We start from the raw sequence: 14,838 nt of genomic DNA, 5'->3' as shown, positions 1-14,838 counted from the left end.
TGATGATCTGTCTTGTTGTAAAAGTAACGAACGGTAATTGATTTATATAAACAATATATGATAATCAAATAGCATGGATGAAAGGAATCCACAAAATTTAAGCACAATAGCAATGTAATAATATAAAGACTATGGAGAAAGACTTCATGTGATTTAGCAGAATATATATGACATTTAGCATTTGTCGTAGTCGAACTACCGTCCTTCTTCCCTTGTTGATGATTTATTACCGGATACGACTTTCCCTTATTTTCATATGAAACGAGCAACACGAAGGTTAACCCTTTTTTTCTCGGGTTTTTGTTTTAATCAATCGATTTATGTGTCTAATGTTTGAATAAGCTATTATTGATCCCGTTAGTATCGAAAATGACGATTTTTTTGCAATAAAAAAAAAGCTTGTGGCAATTAGTTTTACATTTTCTAATGTTACATATTTTGACGCATATATTTGGTATAGGTCAATGAAAAAACAACCCGACGAAACAACAATCAAAAGACATCTTTACAGTCTTCAACAATCAAAAGTGCATATGCAATATAAATCGTTCCGAGTTCAAAACAGTTGTTAGTCAATTTAACAAAGACCATCAACCCTTAATTCCCTAAATGACAACCGTGACTGGGTTCCTGACATCCACATTTTTATCATAAATATTTCTTTAATAGCAGTTGCATTTTGTTTACCTGTATCTTTGTCCAGTAAAATAAAACAGATTGAAGATACCAGATTCTACATTTAGTATACCAAACGCGCGTTGTGTGATTTTTTTGTTATGGTTGTAGAGGAGCTGACAGTTGTTAAACATGGGCATGATGGGGCAATTGGGTGTTTTATCGATATTTTTTTATCAAGAGTTTCATGACAAAAACTGAAAAAATAGGGTCTTATCTCCGGTGTTTTTATCCTCACTGCTTTGTCCTCTAGGTTTTTAAACCTTGTTTTCCCTCTTTTTTATTGCTCTGTTGTTTTTTTTATGTAGTCATTTGTTTATCTTTTAGTCGTTTTTTTCATGATTTTGTCTGTTTTACTTCATCGTTTCAGTTTTGATTCTTCCTTAGGTATCTTAGGCCTCTCTAAAAATTTGAATTCGCCATCCTGCTTAGTAGTTTTACGTTTTCACTTACGATAAAAATAGACAAGATACAAGATATTTTATTAACCAATCATAGTGCCAAAAATTCAAACAATCAAATGAATTACAAAATAAAGCACAGTAAACGATTAGAATGATTAGAGTGCTTAAAGTACATTTAAACAAAAACCAGTATACATATTTGAACAAAAAATAACATAGTTATAAATAATGTCATTGGCAAAACATTAAGTCATTTTGGAAGCCACTGTGACATGGAGAAGATACGTTTCTTAATAAATTTATAGACAAAGGCCTATGGGAGACAACTCCTGATCGATTTTTTTATTTTTCTATTTTTCAAACTACATTGATATTTTCTAGAAGTTTCTTTCGTTCTTCGAAAAGGGATTGCAATAATTTAGATAAATTTGAAGTAACAAACAAATCTTCAAATAAAAAATCCAAGCAAATTTCATTTCACCAGATAACTTTGATTTTTTTTTAATTTAGAATTTAGACTGTACTAACACTGAAAACATTAATATCATCCAGGCATATCCGTTATTAGCATCTGTATATTTCATTTTCTAACTTGTAAATTTAACCAACAACGCAAATTAAATAACTTCGATAACTATATAATTTATGCAGTTTGAACACAAATTAATGATATCATAAACACCCGAGTGCAGGCGGTTTTAAACGAGTTGGGTACATCGGCAATGACCCCAAAGTTGTGTCATAACCACTAAGTGTAACAAATTAGATACGTCGTCTGCTCTCCTGGGATGCTAAGGGATATTGTTTATCAGAAGAAATTTGAATAAAACGATTTATCAATTAAAAAAACAAAAGAAAACTAATTAGATAAAGCGATGTGTTTTAAATAGCAATGAAAGCGCTGTTCCATCATTTGGGGTTTCGGCAAGTTCGTTAAGGAAATTGTGATGTTATAAGATATATCCTAAGTCAGAGTAAATAAAACTGTTCATCAGGATGTTGAGATTTCTAAATTGTCGTCAAGGAACATTTCTGCCGTGAATAGAAATGAAACCGAAAGATAATAATAAACCAGATTTTAAAAAATAAAACAAATGATGAAAAATCTTTACGGAGTTCCGATTAGATTAACTTATGTTGATCACCTGTAATTAACCTTCGTTATCACCAAGAAAAATAGATGAACAGTAATAAAAGTTGATATATACCGCCTCATCCTCACATCTAACTCTCAAACAACCAAATACATATTTGAAAATGCGATGATGTGAAAAACCAACATTGATTAACAAGTTTTACTAATCATTTAACATTGAAACATGTTGGATATGTTAAATAAACCAGATCCTAAAAAAATAAAATGATACTTTCCATATGCTTAGCATCTTAATTAATACCTACCATTTACTTTACCTTTTATCTTAATTCGGCTACCTATAAAACAAGGTTAAACCCACTATTTTCTTCGGAAAATGCCTGTCCGAATTTAGGTATATGACAGTTGTTTTTCCATACGTTACGTTGGTTGGTATATTCGTGAGTTTGATTTTTTTTCCAAGTTTTATGGACTTCCCCCTTTTTGAATTTACCTTTGAGTTCGGTATTTTTGTCAAAATTTTTTTTATTCAAAAGAAGAATTGACTGAAATTTACAATTCATAACAATTACATACCATGATTTAAATAAACGGGCGGAAATCTGATATAAAAGCAATGACTTATTTTATTGAATTAATTGAGGAAAGCTAGGGGTAAGGTGATCAATAGAATAATCGTGAAGCATCCACCTTTTTCTAACAATTTGGACGGAATACAACTTTTCTTTTCGTTTGTAATAATATTTTATTTTCGGTTATTGAAAGACGAAAGTTTTACAGTAAATGGAATATGTTAGAAGACCAATTATGAGTAAAACTCCGATGTACAGGGACAGTCAAAAGGATATCCGTCTGAAAAAGCTATCACAAGACAGCAGCAAAAATCTTGCATTATCAGAGGTTGAGAATGAGACAATACTATAAATATGGACAGTGCTGTCTCATTCCAGTACTGGGCTTATGAATATTTGCCTGAAGTCTCGCTGTTCTCAGACTGTTTAAAATGTCGTTATACACTTAATCGGTTAAATATGTACTTTTTGATATATCTAAATCTCGGAAAATATTATTATTTATTATTTTTTTTATGTGTTTCTTGTCGATCTGTCGATACCTGTATTTTGGCATTGCACAAGGTAATGTTTTTTTTGACTGTTATTGATGTCTTTACACTAAATCCATTGGATGTTGGATGTGAACTGATGAATATCTTAGTCTTAGATAGATGATTTTTTATTAGTTGTTATTGGCTTTGAACTAGCTGTAACTGCAAGTACTCTCAGATCTGTACATAGTTTCTTTTTTTTTGTGGGGATGTACTACTAACCTTCCAAGTCCGGTCTGTGTTTTTTACTAGTTGTTTTTCTGTTTTTTATCGATCTGATGAGTTCAGTCTTTTTCAACTGATTTTTCTTATTTCTTATGTTATACTGTTTCAATACTGTCCTAGGTTCGGGGAGGGTTTGGCGCGACAGCAAAAATGGGTTTTGCTCATTGTTTAAAGTTGAACGGTGACCTATAGTTGTTAATTTCTATTTCAAAATTTCAATCCTGATATCTATGATGATTTTTTCTATGGCATTTGATCTCTGGTCGAGAATTATGACGTTGGCAATCATACCAAATCTTCTTATTCTCATATCAAAATGGCAAAAATAAATCAATTTCTGATTATTCAGTGGAGTTTTGTAATCATAACGTAGAGCCCCTCTATATTTATCTTATTCATATTGAGAATAGAAATATATGCAACTTGAATTGAGGCTTTTTTGATAATTACTACAATATTCTTAACCCAAGAAATGTCATGCATACTCTTGAAGCTTATAGTTAAAAAATATATTTCGTAAAAAACATGACTACACATGCGTCATGGATCATTCTTTTGAGGATATAGTGGATGGACTTCTTCTGTTTGTTTAGTTACTTCTTTGTCATTGCTTTTGGAACAACAGTCTTTAATTACCAAGTCTTCCGTTTCTTCCATATGAATAGCCCCACCATTATACTCTTCCATTTGCTTCTCAATATTACTCAAATTACTTTTTCTTTCTTTTTGAAAACACGACATGCGTTCAATCATGGGTCCTAACAGAAGACACATGCAGGAGATTGCACTTAGTACACCTATGAATCGGAACGACATATCCCAGCTTCCGGTAGAATCTTCCAACCATCCTTGAAATATTAAAATGATTGTTAGTTATGTCAAAAATCAGCCTAGATGTCAGAAAGAATTATGTAAAATAAACTAGATAGAGAATAAAGAATATAATTTCCAAAAAAAGAAAGGAAACATAAATGTGTGGAAAATATGTTTTCCACAATTAACTGCTTTGAGTTCTAAGTACAAGACAACTGATTAAGAAGTCTGTCATTTGCAAATGAAGCATGAAACGATTTTAAGGTGCCTTGAATATAAAAGTGGTAGATCAACCATCACACGATTAACAAACCATGCTCATTTGTAAAAAGAAAATATCACGTAATAAATTTGGTGCGTCAGAAGTGCTTTTCCGGATCAACCTTCTTCAGGAAAGCCTAAATTCATTAATTTGAAAGCCAATGTGTAAACATACTTAAATACTTTTGGATGTCAGAAGTGCTTTTCTAGATTAACCTTCACCAGGAGTTAACTGACCAGAAGGGACATAACAAAGCAATAGCAATATGGCAAACGTCAAAGCCACGAACGTGACATAAGCTGACACTATGACAGATTCAACATATTGGATATATAAAAGAGTTAAAATGTCATATCAGCTAATTCATAATTGCGGACGTAAAATTTCTCCATTATTGGAGTAGTTTTTAGTTGAATAAATAACTGTGAGTGAAGTCGCTATAATTCTTTTTTTAAGTATTTGTTGAATAAAATTCTCATATGAAATGAATAGCAAGTCAGCTACCATTTTATGATGATAGCCGATCTTTGAGTCTCTGTTTAAAAAGTAGGTTCGGCACTATTAAATATCAAATGAGTCCTTATTAGAAGTATATCAAAACGTCTTCTAATTGCAGAATCAAATGGTGAATCTTTGTTATTCATGAAGGCATTGCTATACTTGTTATGATTATTTTTATCGTTTATTCATGGTGGTAAAGGCCAGTAGGAGATGCTATACCTTCCGACTAATTTTCGAACTGTGAATATTATTTTACTACTGCGGCCTCTTACCTATACACATGAACTTTGATTGTAAACAATGATGAAAATAAATGAAACTTTAGATATTAGATGTACAGCTGCAGGATAACGGTTAAACATTTTCAAACCGATATTAGATGTACAATTGCAGGGTAACGAATGGACATTTTCACACCGGATATTAGATGTATTATTTACCAAATATCAAGAGACTTGGGCTCTACTCTAGTTTAGCCATAATAATCATGAAAACTTGTTTTAATTTTGCAAATCCTTTCAAATATTTGTCATGACGTCGCAATTGTATTTTGATTGCAAGATTAAGCTCATATATAACTTATTTTCTTATGTCTTTTGTTTAATGTTAATAAAATAATAATATGAAAAATAAGATCGTACCGTTTTTTTTTGGAAGACTAGGGACGATTTATAGCTGAACATCTAGTTTTTGACAGCAGTCTTTATCATACCGTATGTAGACCTATGTCACCGAAGTTAATGATAGCCAGGAGGTATGCAAGCACTTCTGGCCAATTTTTGCCTAATATTATGATATCAAAGCAAATTGTAGCTTTGTTTCTATTTGGTTTTCCTTCAATGTATAATATTATGTATATATGCCTTAAAAATACCTGTAACTGGCTGTGAAACACAAATCATGATCCCCATAGCAAATAACAATAGACCAATAGCTGGTGATAAGTTATCTAGTCCCACACAGTCCACCAACAACACACCAACTAAACTCCAAAATGTAGAGGAAAAGCATCCCATCAGCACAGCATAGACTAACAGAGCGCCTTTATAAGGCAGATGTGGTATACCAAAGGCAATCAGTGAGCTAACAAAAGAACTCATCAGTAGTAAATTAGTTCGTTTTATTATGTTTAAACCTGCAAACCATCCAAGAAATGTTCTAGATACTATTTCTGTTGCGCCGTATACTGATAAAACTTGCACTATAGCCTGTTTTCCAAGGTCAAGCGATCGAACTTGACCTGGAAGAGCTATCAAATTTCCCGTAAAATTCCCAAATTGGAAACATAATGCTGTAAAACAAATTGTATATTTTGGAATTTTAAAAAGTCCAACTTTGAACATTCGCTGTTTTGCCTCCCATAAATATATAATCCAAGAGATAATTTTTCTGTTAGTCGTTTGATGTTTTTCTACGATTTGTTGGGGTTGTAGTAATAACGCTACTGCGACACATGAGTGAAACAATAAGGCTCCACTTAACAAAAATGCTCCATGAAGACCATACTTGTCAATCAACCATCTGTACATGTATGGAAAGCTAAAACCTCCAACACCACTAAAACTCACCATTATTCCGTTGGCAAAACTTCTTTTCTTTTTGAAATAAAAGTTAACTACTGTAGAGCATGGTGATAACATGAGTCCAAAGCCAAAACCTTAAAAAAGAATTTTTGTACACGATGATTTTTCTTGGCAATTGCTAACATTATATTTTATTTAGAGTTAGGTCGTTTAACTTAATTTTCTATAACTTGTGCTTTCCGTCGAATACAGTTAATATCTACATCAAATTTGTTCTAATCAAGAGTGAACAGCAAAACTATCACTGTTCATAAAAAGTTGAAGATGAGGAAAATGTATCTTTAAAAAAAGACAATCATGAAAGATGAAAAGGAAAAACGAGGTTTAAGTCAAGATAGACAATGATTATGTATACATATACATGATAATGGCAGCAGCATACTAAAGTCACACGTGTCATTTCTACACTTGAGTATCCATATCATATTATGCAATTCATTTATAAAGAAAAATATTTTATTTCAAAGAATTTATTACTTTTTCTATTTTGCAAATACTTTTCCATATGGCTTCTGCTATGATTGTCGTTATATTTACTTTTTCAGATCTCAACCCTTCCTTTTTTTTGTTTCAATCAGGTGACTTACAGAGAGTATGAAAAAATTTAACAGTCATTTATGAAATCATACTATGTCCTACACTTAAATATCAATAGCGGTTATTCGCATTTTATTTCATGCAGCAACGTCATAAAAAATACTGAACGACATGATATTTTTTGCAATGACCAGATTAAACATATACAGAATTTTAATGCAGAACAACACACTACTATCCTTGCTTCCAAATATAATATAAGCGAATTGATGTTCACCCTTGACAACAACATTACGGTTGGTTGACCGTTATGGAAAATGACGAGTGTTCATAGACCCATTTAATTTCAAATTCTGAATTGTGTCTACAACCTTAGAGCTTTAACTCATTCGGAAATGTATATGCGTTTTCTTTTCAACGTTTTCCCCCGTATTATAAAGTTATATTCAAAGCTAATGGATTAATGGCTACGTTATTTCTGCACTTGTGACAGTCTTGGTGGTGTGTCAATTGGGGACTTGCAAACATGAATCAGATGGTTGAACTTTTAAAAGAAATAGTAATTTCCGAAATGATTGATATAAGTTTTCGTGGTTAGAATGGAAATTTGTAACAGGGGTTTTCAAACATGATTTAAACAAAGAAGTAAGATTCGAAAGAGGTAGTTACTCAGGGAATCTAGTAATGTAATATACGAGACGAGAAATCATAGCTGCTTCGGGAAACAAACTAACCTCCAAACAAACTATACTTAACAAAATCCGAAGATTTTGACAGCTAAATAAAAGATCGATACTGCCACTATCAATTTCAAACATTTTTAACTTAGAGTTTCTCAACGGTTGACACATCACTATCCAGAAGAAAAAAATAGTTTTAGTTTAGATTGAATGGATGCAGGTGTAAAAGACACATGATACGGTTTCTTGTGTTATAAAGGAAGTTAGTACAGAGTAGGAAACTGGTGGTTTAGCTTTCAGTTCAGTCGTTGTTTATTTCTACAGACGCTAATAGAATAAAAGTTACAGAGTTTTCGATAATTTTCTGATTATCAATCTGGTACTTTCATCAAACAGCGATAATTTTGTTGGCTGCTTTGTCAGTGGATACAAACACAAAACAACGCTTTCCAAAAGAATTAAACAATTAACAATTTGTTTAGTATTTGGTATATTCGCTAGTCCAAAATAGAATCCTCTTTCCATATCATCTTACCTGTGATTACACCATGAGTTAAATAGAACATCTTTATTCCTCGTACAAAGGCACTAGTAGTATATCCCAGTAATACTAGACAACTCCCAATCATCATCACTAACCGATATGTATACTTCTCTCCCAGAAAATTGACAAAAGGTCCTATAAGATCACAAAAAGAAACAAGAGTTTCCTTTTAACAAAAAAAATATATAATGAAATCATTCTTTTGTCGCTTAAACCTAATCAACGCACATCATTTAAAAACTGAGCGATATATTACTTACATATAGTTTCCAGATATGGCAGCTTCTAATAGGCCGTTTCAGAATATTAAGGACTATGGGTAATTTTATTGAACGTACTCTAAAATGAAAATATCGTCACATCATTGGTAGAATTTTTTAGGACGTTTTAAACCAATCACGACGCTTTGGTGTACATTTTTGAAAATATAACCAAGAATGCATTAGATTCTGAAACGGCGAATTAAGCACATTACTCAAATCAAAAGAGTAGACAGGCAAATCAATGTCAAAAATCATAAATTACAAAAAAATCAAGATGTTTCTGCCTGGAAGTAAACATATCTTGGTCATTCCATTTTATTCTATGAAAGGTAAATATACAGATGATATTTAATATCAGAACAAGAGTTGTGACTTATTGGCTTGTTATAACTTACGGAAAACAGAAAATAAATATGAAATGTTGACCTACCTAACCCTAGAGCAAAGAAAGTACAAATACTGGATATCCATGCAGTACTACCCGCACCGTCTCCATAGTAATCTAAAAGCTCGGTATACAAAATTCCAAACGTGTTTAGACTTCCAGCAATTATTAGATAAACAAATGAAGAACCTGAAAACAAAATGAATATTTACAGTTAGATATCAATTGATTACGAGACTTTATGGGAAATAAAATCATACCATGATTCATACAAAGTGTAATGGTGGTCATTTTGTTTACTTGTTTGTACCATTTGTTTGGAAAAATTGGTTAAAGTTAGTAGTAATTATTGTTCCGTTTCTATTTCTCCCGAGACCGGCCATGAAATATTCTTGTCGGATTATTTTCTGTTTCTGCAAATGCCTGACATCCCGGCCGGGCTCGTTGTCCCTAGGAACTATAGATATGACGTCACTCACCGGGTTCAGGGCAGTCTACCGCTTAGGATTTAAAATGAGCAGACGTTCATACTTTGGCTTTAAGATATGGAACCTTTAATGAGACAAAAAGACTAGCCGCCACTTATATACTATTTATTGTATGTAAGCTTGTGTTCAGCCATATATGTCTTTAAAATAAACATCTTGTTTATATATGTACGTAGTTACGTAGTTTGTCCAGTACCCCAGAACTTGGGTAGACAATAGAAGACGACGAAGCCTGTATGAAATCTTTTATTACTCCCGTTACACAAACAAACCAAAAAGATCTTATTGATCTAGGCATTTAAAATGTTAAACGCATTTCGATAATGAAGGAAAAGGCTGCAAAGAAGAAATGGTTCAGAAATCATGATATCCGGTTTGTAGTTAGACACATTCCAAGTAATCTCATCATAGATTTTTTTCCGTTCTTAGAACATTTTCAAAATTTAAATAGACTGGAAGACCAGCAAATATCATAAAAATGAAGACACTAAGCATCGAACCTTACACAATACTCACAAAAGCGCTTTTCTGGATAAAACTTCTCAGGGACTCCCAAAGCCAAAGAAAAAATTAAATAAATAAATACATCAAGTGGTGTACAATTACACCGAGAAGATATACATTGCCAAACGATATAGTCCTATTTGGTACAAATTTTCCGAATATAAGGTCATTAAGGCACTTCAACTTCGTAAAATCTAATTTTGCTATGCAACTGTCTTCATTTGAGCATCACTGATGAATTTTATGAAGAAGAAACGCGCATCTGGTATTCCAAATTATAAGCCTGGAATCTTTGGTAATTTTTTAATTAATCTTTAAATCGGGAGTAAATATAAAATCAAATTAATGCCTGTCGTTGAATTGTAAAAAAAAAAACGCATAAAAAGGGTATGTGACTGCAGAGTAATTATTATAAAAAGGTATACTGGAGTGATACTTCATAGTACATTCAGAAGCTATAGTGAACCAGTAATAGATATACATATTACAACCTGGAGCAATATACGAAGGGTTTCAAGCACAGAATAGAAATAAAAAGTTTTAAAATTTTGATAGTCTTACTAATTAAATGAAATTGATTGAATAACATTAGATAATTCTCAATCAACATCAAGCTCTAAATATAACACACATTTTCACTACGATATATACGAGAAAACGGATAAACATCGAAGAAATGAAAAGGGGAAGAAATAGTGATAGGTAAATTTACTTATTATAATTATTTAATTTCTCTATATACTGGTACAGTAACATGTTATACTAAGATATTTAAGAAATGGTGAATAATGATTCACTTTACTGAAAAATGATAATAAATAAATGTAAGAATACTTTGTTCAAAAGGGTACCTTTGATAATTTAATTTGCTAAAACAAAAGTTAGTATACCTTAAATTCTTTTCTATACCTGGGATTCTGCAAAGACGTATTATTTATTATCTTCAATTCTACCCTTGCAATGATAAAACAAAATGCAAACAAATTATTAGCATATGTTTTTCTTGTTTGCACTGTAGTAAATATGCTAACATATATGTAAAGCTTCACTTATTTCTTTTTATGTAAATTTTATTTGTTTTCAGTCATCTTACAAACCCATCACAATACTGTTGCATTCCATTTGTTTAAATGATCACGAAAGGCCACTTTACATTTCTGTAAACACTTTATGATTTAAAGTCATATTTTGTTTTGATTGTTTAACTCTTCTTCAATATTTTTAAATCAGTTTTAATATAACATTGCAGATTTTACATGTTTTAGTAAAAAAATTGCAGCGAAACTCAGAAATACCTTATAAATGATTGTTTTGGTCTCAACCATAAGATTATAGCTTTTCTTATAGAAATTGCTTTGTAATTGTTTTCTTTTTTGTTTGTTTATGATTATTACTAAAAATGTAAAAGCCAATCAAATAATTTTCAACTGTTTTAACTAAAGAAGATATGGTATATATAGATAGCAATCCAACAAAAAACGAATTAGATGTTTGAATATTGTTTTTATTGGTATAAATATTGATTTTATAATCTGTAAAATTAAACTAAATATTATTGTTATATACATATGCACATTCATTGCTCTACAATCTGTCGATACCTGTATTTTGGCATTGCACAATGTCTTGTTTTTTTTCTGACTGTTAATGACGTCTTTACACTAAATCCATTGGATTTTGGATGTGTAGTGATCAATATTGTAGTCTTATATGAATGATTTTTGTATTATTTGTTATTGGCTTTAAACTAGCTGTCAGTAACTACGAGTACTCCTCGGATCTGTACTTAGTGTCTTTTTTGTTGTGGGGATGCATGAATACCCTACCACGTCCGGTCTGTGTTTTGTTAGATGTTTTCTGTTTTGTATCGATCTGTTGAATTAATCCCTTTTCAACTGATTTTTATAGTTTGTTCTTATGTTGTACTATTACACCACTTTCTCAGGGAAGGGAAGGGTTTGACACCAGCAAACTAATTTAACCCCGCCAAATTCTGTATGTCCCAAGTTAGGAGCCTGTAATTGTTTGTTGCTGCATATCATAATTGTTTTTCGTTCATTGCATTATACACAAATCAGCCCGTTAGTTTTCTCGTTTAAATTGTTTTATAGCGTGTTGTTTTCATTTTTTCATTTGTTATATCGGGGCCTTTTACATCTGACTATGCGGTATGAGTTTTGCTCATTGTTGAAGGCCGTACGGTGACCTATTGTTGTTAACTTCTATGTCATTTGGTCTCTAGTGGGGAGCTGTCTCATTGGCATTCATACCACATCTTCTTATTTTTTTAAACAAAAGAATTCTTCGAGTCATAATAGAAAAGTGTATTTCATAGTCTTGTTCATGATGGATCAAGCAAGTTTTGAAAAATATGTGTGTGTGGTTGTGTTGGAGTGAGTAGGTACCAGTGTCTATTGTTATACTCAAGGGGAAATGCAGTTATCCTTATTAACTTAAATCAATATTTACTAGATGAATAACGAAGAAAGAGGGTATAATCTCAGAAATAAATTATCATCCTTCTTGGTCCGCACACTAGACGTTAAGCAACCAACAATCAATCAACCAGTCCTTGGTCCGCCATTGCTTTGTACTATGAAAGCCTCTGTTCAAAATCAAAATGCTATCCTCTATGTATTTACATTTCGCAGTTAATTATAGTTAATTCTATACTCACAAATCAATATAATCCATGCATAGCCGTTATCGACGTCTGCATTTTTCATTTTCTAACTTGTGAAATTTACACAACACACATATTCCCATTTGTTTTTCAATATCAAAGATCGTGGTTTAATGCATTTAAGGGCAATTCCAATTCATCATTGACCCGAAACATTTTTAAAGTAATCACAAAGTTTAACGAGGCAAAGAAAGTGAATTTCAATGTCTACATTTTATTTTGGTTTTACAAGTACGTATTTATGTAAATAAAGGTACAATCATGAAAAAATATACTAGACTATTTTAGTTAATTATAAGTAAATATATATATATATATAACACAGAGAAAGAAAACATGTTAACTTATAGGCTTAGAATCATATTTTGTTGGCTAACATAAGGTAATTGTTTCATACCAGGAGGCAAAATTGAAGACAATACAAGAAGCAAATATTACATTGTCAGTCATCAACATGTTCAAAGTTCTTATAAGATTAGTACGACGGACATCATGCGACGAAAAGAGACTTCTATTATCCTGTAGAACAGTGACTTAAAAAGGGGCCAGTTAATACTTTAGCAACAAAGAGCTAGTAACCAGATTGAAAAAAAAACCAACTATCTATATATTATATTGTTATTATGATATATCTCCATACTATTCTTGCTTTTGGTTTTAGTTGAAGCCTTACGCTAAAATAACTTCCAAACACATAGAACATCACCACAAAGATCTAATGTATCCTCTATTTACGTAGGTGTGACACACAACCCATTTAAATACAGTTTTGTATACTAAGTACACAAAGGTATACTGCATATCTAAATTTAGAATCCTTTCTTAAGAAATTTTTACACGGTTGGATTAATCCAAAATATGTTTATACAACTTTATTTATCACTACTGACTACACTTGTTTAAAATATTAAAACTGTGTATATGGCCATACAATACATCAGTATCCAATTGAGAAATAACTTGTGTGTTAATGAATTTGCAGACACCAGTATCTTATAATATTTTTTGTTGGATTTATGATAATTGTTCTTAATTTGCTATTCATTTTCAGTGTTGTGATTTTATTTTTTCTTGAATCAAGAGTTTAAGTGGTCACCGTTAATGAAAAGTAAAATAACGAAAATACCGTACTCAAAGAAAAATTCAAAACGGAAAGTCCCTTATCAAATGGCAAAATCAACAGATCAAATACATCAAACGAAAGGAAAACATATGTCATATTCCTGACTTGGTACAGGTAATTCCTTATGTAGAAAATGGTGGATCAAACCTGATGTTATAGCTAGCTAAACATCTCAGTTGTATGACAGTCACATATAATTCCATTATATTGACAACAACTATGTCAACAAAGAAAAACAAAATGACATTAAGACACTTTATAGACAAAACACATAAGCAAAAACTTTCCATAGGACAATAACACAAATGTCATTATCGCGGAATAAAACTTCGACAAGATACTCTTCTTCCCGTAACCCACAGAAATTTGGACACACAATTTAGCAATCAATACTGATCAATTGGAAAATAATTTTCTATGTGCAACATTGCAGGAGGTTCAGCAAAATAAATATGTCAAGAGCAAAATGAAAAATTTGCTTGTTAATATCATTTTATATATATATATATATTCTGGTATAAGAAATTCATAGTTTTGGAGTCAGTAATTAGTGCTTCGGTACTAGCATGATTTATGACATACTTTTCTTAAAGAACTTAGGTTCCAACTCCCTCATGGATAGTTGAACTTACATGATTTTGGCTAATCTTTTTTTGGTTTCTCGTGTTTTTGTTTTCTTTCCTTTTTTGTGTTTACCTGTTGTATTGATTTTGTGTTTTTGTTGTTGGCCAGCTGGACAGCTGTTTCATTGAGGCATACATATTTTTTTTTCAAATAAACCGATTGATTGCATAAATTTCTCACAAAGGTTAGTGAAAACGTCCGACACAATCGCAATTCTTTTATAATTCAAGAAAATCGTGAATTTATATTTGTGTTTTAATTGTTTATAGTTTGTTGTATAAATGCTTTGAATATTTCTGCCAGTACGAAATGTTTTGGAGTGTTTTATACGGAAATGTTGGAT

At 31.5% G+C, this 14,838-nt stretch overlaps 1 protein-coding gene across 2 annotated transcripts; it reads right to left on the bottom strand.

Moving 5' to 3' along the window:
- Positions 1–1,174: 1,174 nt before the first annotated feature.
- On the bottom strand, positions 1,175–12,976 carry LOC127702682 (monocarboxylate transporter 12-like). Of its 2 annotated transcripts, none has more exons than XM_052206982.1 (5): positions 12,743–12,976; positions 9,119–9,262; positions 8,417–8,560; positions 5,956–6,372; positions 1,175–4,353 (listed from the first exon to the last, which is right to left on the bottom strand). In XM_052206982.1, the coding sequence occupies exons 1-5, from the start codon at positions 12,789–12,791 to the stop codon at positions 4,046–4,048; spliced, it is 1,062 nt and encodes a 353-aa protein (XP_052062942.1). In that variant the 5' UTR covers positions 12,792–12,976; the 3' UTR covers positions 1,175–4,045. The 2 variants fall into 2 exon arrangements, with proteins under 2 accessions (XP_052062942.1, XP_052062941.1); XM_052206981.1 differs by having other exon boundaries at positions 5,956–6,738; positions 12,743–12,969.
- Between the last annotated feature and the right edge of the window lie 1,862 nt (positions 12,977–14,838).

This window comes from Mytilus californianus, unplaced genomic scaffold (assembly GCF_021869535.1).
Source record: "Mytilus californianus isolate M0D057914Y unplaced genomic scaffold, xbMytCali1.0.p SCAF_5, whole genome shotgun sequence".
In the NCBI taxonomy this organism is placed as follows: domain Eukaryota; kingdom Metazoa; phylum Mollusca; class Bivalvia; order Mytilida; family Mytilidae; genus Mytilus; species Mytilus californianus.
Note: the sequence above shows the minus strand (reverse complement) of the source record. Positions and strands in the feature narration are given on the sequence as shown.